Consider the following 10,715-nt stretch of genomic DNA (forward strand, 5'->3'; position numbering starts at 1 on the left):
TGGTGCAGATTATGCAAATGATATGCAAATGATGTCCTTCCATCATCTGTAAACTTTTTGAAGTAATTCTGCTGACCAGTAGATAAAAATCCTGAAATCACAGTATTAGTCACTATTGCAGGCACATGTACGGTTTTACATTACTAGGTCAAGGTCTATGTGAGTGCGATTGTTGCACTAAAAATGGAAACTTGTTTTGTTTGCTTTCTGGTTATAGTTCATTCGACATTTCTATTACAATTCTAATCTTAAACCAACAGTTGACTGTAAATACCAAATGTTGGCTCTTGTAATACGCATTGGGAACGTTTTTGATGACAGAGGTGAAGTTCCTGGAAGCTACTATTGTAAATTTCCGCTCCGAAGTTTAGTAAAGATTAACAAGAGGCAATGCGCTCTACATATCGATGGTACTAATACTGGAGGGTTGAACTCCTGAAATTAAATTTCGGAAATTAAATCGAACAGTTTCCTTGAAGCCACCGTAGCAGTTGTCGAAAAAGTCTTTCATAAAGAACACCGCGGTCTTTGCGAGCCTCTAAAAAGCTCATGATTACGCCAGATTTTAAGTTTCAAAATCCACCGCGAGAAAATCCTGCTCTTGAGGACAAACTCTCCATGTCACACAAATAACAGTTAAGAAACATAAGTCGTATTGGATGAGAAATTCCACATAGCGGGAACGAGAACTAGCTAGAACTTCACGAACTGAAATGCAATCCGAGCATTAAAATTTTTACCCAGGGTACCAGAGGTTTTTTTTCTCGCGCGCGGCGGACGGAAATACTTCGCTTCGCTTCGGCGGCCGAAGGCCGGCACAAGCAATAGAAAAAATAAGTCCGCACTGCGTACTGTTTACTTTTTTTAATTTTACGGGTTGAAGAAATTAAACTGGGCTGCTTGTTGGAAATGAGCTTCTTTATCGGTATAGGGTGCTGTTCCATCCCCTTCTTCTTCGCGTTTTTTGCCACCCGATCTTTACCCCTTCCCCGTTTACGCCTGCAACGCAGGCTATATTTGGTAATGTGTTTAGACAGACCGCTATTACGTCACTCTGTACCGTTGACGCAATGTTGCGCCTTTTTTGACGAGAGATATTTCTTCAACTTGCATTTGCTAACTTTATTATTGCCTTTTCTGTCCGACTAGTTGGGTGATGCTAAAACAATTAGACCCTTCGCCCTCAACGGCCACGGGTCTAATTGTTAATTATTGCGATTGGTCAAAACAAAACTCTTAACAACTGCGCGAAATCCTGTTGGAATGTTTAGGCTGGACAAAAAAATATATTGTTGAACAGTACAATAGCTCTGCCCAGCTGCGATGTGTGCCTGCATGAATGTTTCTGTTTTTAATTAAATGTCTCGTATCCACGAAAAAAATTAAAATCTCGTGATGGTTAAATTAAAAAATAAAATGTAAATTTGATTGTTTTTCAGTCGAGTTCGACTGTTAGATTGTCTAATTCGTATCCCAAGAATCTAAAGAAAGTAACTTTGCTTCACTTGAGGAAATTTCACAACATAAAAAAGACACCGTTGACCAAAAACAAATTTTATTTGACTTCACTTTTTATACATGACAGAACTGACTAACAAGTATTACAAAAAAGAATTTGGGTCTCAAAGGTAAAGTCCCTCGGGCGTGCCTTCGTTCTTTCTGTATAACACGTTTTCTTTGGACTTTCTGAAGTCCTCGTTAGTCACCTTCATTCTCCTCTCTCTCAGAGCCATTAGACCTGCCTCTGTACAAATAGCCTGTGTGAAGGAGAAATTTTGCAAGTCAATTAGGGTTTGTAAGATAGAACTGGCCGTTTTATCACTCACAGGCAAACGAAACAGCCATAGAGTCTTTTTTTTTTCTTCCCGGGAGAAGGCGGAAAGAATTTGGTGATGCGTGCGTTATCTGAATAAGGATCACCGTATTCCATCGAACAGGCGCCCAGGGGGATTATCGTTCTGTCGAAGCCAAAGCGGGGAGGATTATTTCCCAGTTTTCTTTATTACAGGATTGCAAAACAACAACAACAACAATAACAACTGAAAAATAACCATTGAAGATTAAAAAAAACAAAAAAAAAAACAAATGGATTGGGGTTACTGTATTTTTGACGAGGAGCGCTTATTCGAGGAGTAGCCGAGGCCAAATTCTCATTTAGCCAAAGAGAGGCCTGTCTACCGTCATCTCGGGATATTTGACCGAATTGAAGAAAGGTAAATAGCTAATAGTACCTTTCTGGTATGCTTTGGCGGCACATCAGCCTCGTTTGGCCTAACCTCGACAAAAATTTGCGTGATATGCCGCCGAAGCGTGCCAAAAGATAGCCGGTCGTTTAGTCTCTAGCCAGTTAGCCTGCAACCAGAAGTCGAAAACACTGTTTCTCGTTCTTTAAGCGTGAATACGACAGTGAATGTTGGGGGCAAACTTGATTAGGAAGGAAACCACAATTCCCTCTCTCGATGATGTCCGGTAAAGCTTGAAAGTTCTACCTTAGAGGTTCCAACCGGCTAGGGGTAATCGACTGCATTCTACCAAAAAGGAACGATTGGACATACAATCTACTAGCTACATTTTCCTTTGTTCAGGCAAACCCAGGTACATCAGTACACTTTTTAAAGAACACACAATAATGCCATACATTTACCTTGATATCAGCTCCAGAAAGATCATCTTTTGCCATGACATACTCCTCCAGATTCACATCTTCAGATAGTGTCATCCGGCTGGTGTGTATTGTGAAAATACGACGTTTTGTTTTTTCATCGGGAAGAGGGAATTCAATCTTGCGATCAATACGACCTGTAGAGTTCAAACAATGGGTAACTATCAAAACACACACACCAATGACATTGCAACAAACAAGAGAAAAGAGCAGGAGGGTTGTACAAATTACATGCCAGGAAACTGCGAGATACTTGCTTCTCTTCGTTATTAATAGTAAAGTCTGCATACGAGCAAAGTGGTCAATCAGGCCGGTGCTTATCTCCGATTTCTGCAGCATGGAGCGACTAGGAGTATTTCTACTCCCCCCTGGATGGAATGCTAGTCCATTGCGTTGTTATTAATAGATAATTTCATTTATCCACATTTAAGTCACGGTACCTGGTCTGATAAGTGCAGGATCCAAAGTTTCTATTCTGTTGGTAGCCATGACGACCTTAAAAGAAAGAAATATGTTAGCTTACTACATGTAGCTGGATTCACAATTGTGCTACAGAATCCTATTACCGATTGAACAAATCATGAAAAAAAAAAATCATCTACATGGACCTAACATAACATCAACCACCAGTCTGATCAACCACTAAGTTCTCAAAACATTCAAAAGTGTCAATCAAAAAAAGTATGACCCTGAAATGAAATGGATACCCGAAATGAAAAAGACGTGAGTAGATTGGCAATTTTGACACCATCGATGTTTTATGTCGAAGATTTTTATGGTAGTCTGTCAAATTTCAAATTTCGTCAATCTGGAATGACTCTTAGCTTACCATCGTCCGGCAACCTCTTCTATAATAAATGAATCTTTTTAATTTTAAAGCCTTAATCAATAAAGCCGCAAAACCTGTTGTTATGTTGGGTTGAATAACAGTTCTCTATCAGAGTTTTCCCTTACAGTGTACTCAAGTAGTGCATTAAAGGTTACCTTCACATCTCCTTTGGAGTCAAAGCCATCCAGCTGATTGAGAAGCTCCAACATTGTGCGTTGAATTTCTCGCTCACCACCTGAGTTAGACTCATACCTGCAAGAATTAGTGAGGTAATCAAAGAAAATACAGTCGTTGAATTCTGCTATTTCGAACTCTCAGGGGAAAAGAAAAACAGTTTGAAATAGCCGGATTCCGAACAAGTAAATGACCGAAAGGCAAATCCCAGGGAAATGGCTTTGAATTTGAAATAACGGGGAATTCAAAATAACCCAGTTCGGAATTAGTGGGGTTCAAATACCGAGACTGAATTTAAACATAATTTAAATTATAAACTTCTTGTAGCTAGAGGTGTTATTCAGTAAGGTACTTTGTATAGGATTTGAAATGTCTCATAAGCACAGCAGTCCAGTCTGAATATTGTACTGAAAATGGCTCTGACAATACTATGGAACTAAAGCACATAATCAAAAGTCCAGAACACCAACCGATAGGGCTGTACCTTCCCCCAGTGTTAAACTAGACTAGTCTCATTTGGGCATGCAGAACATTTTCCTTACATACCGTTTGGTTCCTACAGCATCAATCTCATCTATGAAGACAATGGATGGCGCATGTTCTTCAGCTACTCTGAACATTTCCCTCACTAGTTTGGGACCATCCCCCTAAAAGATGAACACCAAGGAATAATTTATCATCGGAACTGTAGTATTGAATGTATTCCAGTCGTTTTTTCTCTTACCAGGTACTTCTGTATCAACTCAGATCCCACAACTCGAAGAAATGTCGCTGCTGTTTGATTGGCGACAGCTTTAGCTAACAACGTCTTTCCTAGAAAGTAACAATGAATGAAAACACAAATTACAATCATAACAGAAACTGTACACATCCTTCCAAAGTGTTTCTGTTTAAAAATTAGATTACGAACTCAAGATTGCTGTCATGTGACAAATGCACGGCCAGGGTCAATTTACACGCATAGAAATTGAGAGCTGTTAGATCTAGTTGTTTTAGTATATATACATATACACATATATACATATATATATATATATATATATATATATATATATATATATATATATAGACAGACAGACAGATAGACAGATAGATAGATAGACAGATACATACATACATACATACATACATACATACATACATACATACATACATACATACATACATACATACATACATACATACATACATACATACATACATACATACATACATACATACATACATACATAGGCTGATAGGCTACTCACTATCTAAAACAGATACAATGTAACACACACTTCCTTACAGACAATGAATGAAAACACAAATTACAATCAAGACTTTTTACAAATTACAAGACTTTTTTTGGAATTCACTATTCTGTGGCAGTGTTCTCTTAGTTCTTAACTATTGCCAATTTCAAGTATATAGAAAGTTCATTTCTATCCTAGACCTTGTCAACATGTGAAACTATTCCAAACAAAAAGCTATTCTCTGTAGTCTACATGTAATGTACTAACACACTTACCTGTACCAGGAGGGCCGTACAATATCACACCCTTGGGTGGTTTTATTCCCATTTCCTCATACAACTCTGGGTGAGTCAATGGAAGCTCTACAGATTCCTAATAACCAAACAATAATTATAATTAACACTTAAAATAACACTGATGGTGACATCAAGTGAAATACTGTAGCCCTGGCTTTACTCCTGTGGAATCCCTATTTTTTGACCCTAGATTTTTCGAACCTCTCAATTGTTTGAAGCAAGGTTTTGTTCCTTTTGCACTAATACAGGTATTAGGAGATATTTGCCCTTGAAGTTTCAAATCTACCGATTTTTCCAACCAGTTGCTATTCTCCTGGGTGGTTCAAAAACCTCTGTTTTCTTTGCACCCTTTTACAAGGAGAAGGAAGTTAACACCTAAGTTAGCACTTTTGTTGTTGACAAGATGTGGATGTGACGTGGTGCCTGTAATTTACAGAAGTGCAGCCATTGTTTTATTACTGTAGCAGCTATTATTGTATTTGTGCAGGGCGGTTGTTGCTATAGTTTGTTCTGTCATTCCCCTTAAACAATATCGAGCCACTCACGTGAAACACTACAAGAGTTACTACTTGACCCACAATTTAAAGCCCTGAACATAGCAAAACACAAAACAAGCTCTATATAGTTGTCACATCAGCAATGTACTGCATTCTCTGTCTGCTACATGTTAATAGTCTAACTTTGCCTTTTCATTATTTTGATGCTGATTTTTTCTGAATTTATGATCAGATGGTAAACATTACAACAAAAAAACCTTTGTTGTAACATTTACCATCAGATCATAAATTTTTTCTACCACAAATTTCTCCTTCAATAAATCAAGTGAGCAGACTCTGTTTTACTTGGTATTAAATTTGGAGTGAGTGTATGATAAATATAAGCTGCACGTACAGCAAAGTAGGTACAGTACCTTGATTTCCTGTATTTGCTGGTCCAGTCCTCCAATGTCTGCATATGACTCTTGGGGAGCTTTTTCAAGTTTCATAACAGTCACCATGGGATCTGCATCATCAGACAGTACACCTACAACTGCATGCACCTGGGAAAACAATAATACTATTTCATGTAACAATCCAACAAGGCAACCGCTAAGATTAACGAATGAACTATACATGACAAAATGATTATGAAAGTCAGTGAATACTTTTTTAAAGATCTCAAGAATAAACTTATTGTATATTTTTGAAGCAAGAATCTCAATTTACATGATATTCTAATAATTTAATTATCATCAATGACTGAAAAACAGTCTGATTGAAAAGAGCTCTGCATATAAGACAAGAATTTATTTTTCTTTGATTCTGCATTTCAAGAATATTATCAGCTTGAAGATTGCACCATGTATGAAATGTACTATAAAATAATATCAAGATCATTATAATTATATCATGAAATACATGATCACAGAAACAAACTTGTTTCAAGCAAATCACAGACCTTGTGATTCAGCAGGACAGTACAGCCAGGTTCAAGCATGTCTTTGTCGACAAATGATAAGATGCTGACATAATGCTCAGAGCCAACTGATGTAGACACAATAGCATGGTTATCATCAATAATCTCCTCCAGAGTTCCCACAGACATGGGGGTGCCTCGTAACTCATCAACCTTTGACCTCTCTTCCTTCAAGTTTAATATTATGAAAATGTTAACTCCACATAAAGCTCTACAAGAAAGTACTTCAATTAAGACTGCTACTAGAAGACATGCTTTACATTGTAGATACCGTACTGTTCTTGAATATGGAAATGCTATATATGTATTTTACAACTTGTGTTTTATTTCTCTCTCTGCTAGTAATAAAGTCTTGGGGAGTCTTCTTCACTAACTTACATGTACGTGTGTAATAAACTTTTAGTAGCTGTAATTTTGTGATGATATCTTTTTGATGACAAGAACAATGGAAATTATCAACTACGGTGACATGGATGTACATACACAGATGCAGGTTGTTGTGATCAAGCTAATCCACCGCCACATTCTCAGAAAAAATAGTAAAATTACTGTAAAGAAATACGCAGGATTCAGTGAAGAAAATTCTTAGCTTGGAGCTGACAGAGTACTCCTATAGGCTACATTACATATATGCTTGTAAAAATAAACAGATTGGCTACTTAATGTATGTACCTCATTTTTCTCTTCTTGTGGTTTAAGTCTCTCTTGGTTTTGGATAAATTCCTCTTCCAGTAAAAGGAAATCTTTTATCCTTTCCAACTTCAAAAGCTTTAATCTGCAGTTTCGGTGTGGCGTTACTGTACAAGAAAATAATAATTCAGCATCAAATGATGCCCCCATTTTCACTTGAAGATTCACAATATCAAATTTTGAAGTCCATGCAATATCATACCTATTAATAGCCATAGTAGGCATTGCAACCCTGCCCGCTGACTACATCATGCACCATAAATGTATCTCTTGGTGCATAAAAACATTGTGTTTCAACTCACACAGATATATGACTGCAAAGGGCACTGAATTCTGATGCAATAAGAACAATCTTACATGCTGATGCATGAAGGGCTAAAGAGGTTCATGAATGAAAGGTTAAGCTAGTCTGGAAAAAACATTTAGCTCCTTTTACTTTAATCCCTTTTATGTGTGTCCGCACATAAGGCCATAATTTGGCTCCACACAAGGGGATTTCAGGGCAGGGCCCCAGGCAAATTGATTGGCTCTGAGGAGGCTTTTGCCTGATTGGTTTTGACCATCTTCAGGCACAGTTTTTTTATAAAGAGGTTCAGTTCAAAAGATTTACCTGCCTGTTATAGCCAGCCAAAAATATTATTGCCTTGCTACTGAAAACGCTAATGAAACCTTTGTCCATAAAAATTAGCAATTCATTGACAGACACAATTCTGACCATTCAGTAAGAGTCCAACATTCTTGCAAATCAAGTTTAATAAAGGTAGAATTGCGGTCGTAATTTTTTTTTTCAATATATTGGGGCAGATGGAAAATATTAGGCATGTATATGTAGCTGTTTTATATATACCATGTGGATATGTCTGTTTGGTCCTCACACAACTAGTAAATAAACTCATATTCTCCAGCCAGAACTAATGCGCAAGTGAGCCTAAACTAAACACATGTAACCATTGATTTATGAAACATGATTTGACGTACATGATTGTACAGAACATACATGCACTGTAGTTAGTTAACACCTTAAAAAGATTCAGCCTGGAAGCTATGCAGATGTCCATTAATACCTTGAGGTAGTTTGTTAGCGGCATCAGGTCCTTTGGTTTTCTTCTGTTTCTTTCCTACCCTGGTAGGAATTGGCGGTTCATACTTCTTCTTCTTATCCTGATATAAGACACGTACAATGAACATAAGTTGGATACAGCTATTATAACATGGACATAGAATCAGCATAAACATTGTGGACATATGTTTTGTCGACATTAAGACTCAAGCATACAATTTAAAAGTAACAGAATGATGTCCATTGCTTTAACTGTAATTTGACTTCAAAATCAAAAACAATTAGGCTAATTCAAATGGTAACATGTTGTGCACTCAGAGTCAATGTTATGTTGGCTGGAATGAAAAGTCTTTGTTTATGAATAATGGATTATTGTAATAATGCTGATTTTACACTTAAGATTCAATAAAATTGGTCACTTCCTTGTTTACAGAGCTGTTTTCTCAAAAGAGCACTACATCACTGAAAGTTTAAAAGTCCTTGAATGTGAACTTAGTGCTGTTTATGTTAGTTTAGAATGCTTTATTTCCATACCTTGTCACCTTTCTTGTCTCCTCCAGGTCCCCCTCCACCAGACTGATTTTGACCCTGTGAAAGTTCCCAAATCAAAACTAGTTTCAACAAAAGGTAAATTATATAATACTCATGTAGTTAAAGACTCAGTTTTGGCCTGGATGCATTGCGTGCTGTGTAGCATTGGGAAACAATAGAAACCTTGCTATCATGTTAACCAAAACAACGACAGACGTGCAAAAGGCATTATGGTCTATACTGGGTCTTGCAGTAAAAAAGGTAAGAGTACTAGTAATACCTCGAAAATAGACCTCGAAAATCGAGAACCGAGGAAACTTTCTTTTGACATATTTCCGTTCAATTAAGGGTAGACTTTCCAATTAACAAATGACATTACTAACAAACAAGCTGGCGAATGACTTCATGTAACAATAAAATTAGAAAAGGTGCCTTAGTTGGTTGGTTTGGAAAGCGTGACTATCTAATTTCAATGTAGATAAATGTAATGTAGGCAAAGTTAGCCTCGAGACAACTGACAACAGGTTCGAATGATCTTAAACCGAAAGTAAGATATTTTACCTTAACTGAAAAACTGATCTCGAAATCGAAAACCCAAGATTCGTATCACAGACGTAGGAATTAATATAAACTAATCCCTGCCCCGGTTACTAGATTCTTTTGAGAATTGACGATAAAAGTTTTCTCCTTCATCAAAATTATAAGCTAAATTTGACAGAAAATTATAAACGTGATGTACCGCGACGCTGCTGTGTAATAAGTCTGGCAAGTTTCCTACGCAAACAAAATGACCTGAAGTCATAAAAAGTGGTAGATAATCCTAAACTACTCTCTTTGGAAAATTTGACGAAAATAAGCGATGATTTGCGACGGAAAAGAACCGAAAAAGATAGAAAATTTCACTCACCATTCTGTTTTCTTTTAGATTTTCTTTAGAAGATGTCGCAGGCTCGCATAACTCATATGGTCATGCGCTCTTCGATGCTGACTCACCTGTCGTCACCAGGCCCCTCTTCAAGGGGATGAGTTATGAGTCGGGGATGAGGGAACAGGGGAAGCGTTCAGAGAATACTTGTAAAATTTAAGGGTTACACTTCCTAAGGGATGCCTGAACTCCACTGGGGCCTATGAGCCTCCCTTCCCTTCTCTTCTTCCCTAGGAAGCTTCTCACTGAAACACCCTCTAGGGCCCCCATCTGGTACCCCAGCTAGCCAGCCTATTTCAGATCCAAGCGTTCGGTTACATATAATAGTTAGAACGCAGCGCAAAAAATAACATTACACATAAATCTCTTCTATTAAGCAATTAGATTATGAGCTCGAGATTTCTATCACGTGATAGTTGACGAGGGTGCAGCCCGAGTCAACTGTCACGCATAGAAATCGAGAGCGAATAATCTAATTGTTTTAGTATAAATCTAGTAGTCGTCCAACACTATCTAAATCCTCTTCACAGACACCTCGAAAACCCCAAGAAGCAGCCGTTATTTGGTTAGCAAGGGTACACTGCTACGCTACTCAGTATCTATCACAGAATAGATAGTGAGTAGCGTAGCCAATCAAAGAACGGCATTCGTGATAGAACGCTAGTAGATAGACCTTATCACGGTTTTTGACGCCATCTTGCCGGGCAGGCAAAGCGGTCAGAAATTAAAGTGTTTGCATGGGAATTGGATGGCAAACAACTTCTTCAAAAATAGAATCTTAAACAATTTGTGAATCGCAGGGAACTGGCAAAATATGTTCCCAAAAACCGGGTTTCATTATATCGAGGCTCTTTTCCA

General features: G+C 37.7%; 1 protein-coding gene across 1 annotated transcript; it reads right to left on the minus strand.

Annotated features, from left to right (window-relative positions):
* Positions 1-583: 583 nt before the first annotated feature.
* Positions 584-10,306, minus strand: LOC145484751 (26S proteasome regulatory subunit 4). The gene is made up of 13 exons (XM_081463385.1): positions 9,840-10,306; positions 8,936-8,989; positions 8,406-8,502; positions 7,324-7,448; positions 6,634-6,819; positions 6,107-6,235; positions 5,176-5,272; positions 4,390-4,478; positions 4,212-4,312; positions 3,647-3,743; positions 3,103-3,157; positions 2,645-2,799; positions 584-1,757 (listed from the first exon to the last, which is right to left on the minus strand). Exons 1-13 carry the CDS (start codon positions 9,840-9,842, stop codon positions 1,623-1,625), a joined length of 1,323 nt encoding a protein of 440 aa, XP_081319511.1. The 5' UTR covers positions 9,843-10,306; the 3' UTR covers positions 584-1,622.
* Positions 10,307-10,715: the final 409 nt, after the last annotated feature.

Source organism: Orbicella franksi, chromosome 4 (assembly GCF_964199315.1).
Source record: "Orbicella franksi chromosome 4, jaOrbFran1.1, whole genome shotgun sequence".
Lineage (NCBI taxonomy): Eukaryota > Metazoa > Cnidaria > Anthozoa > Scleractinia > Merulinidae > Orbicella > Orbicella franksi.

Excerpts from the sequence above, each read along its gene's own strand:
- LOC145484751 (XM_081463385.1), bottom strand. Across the intron at positions 8,503-8,935 it reads GAGACAAGAAAGGTGACAAG|GATAAGAAGAAGAAGTATGA; the intron begins GTATGGAAATAA and ends GTCTTATATCAG. Across the intron at positions 1,758-2,644 it reads TTTCTGGAGCTGATATCAAG|GCTATTTGTACAGAGGCAGG; the intron begins GTAAATGTATGG and ends TCCTTCACACAG.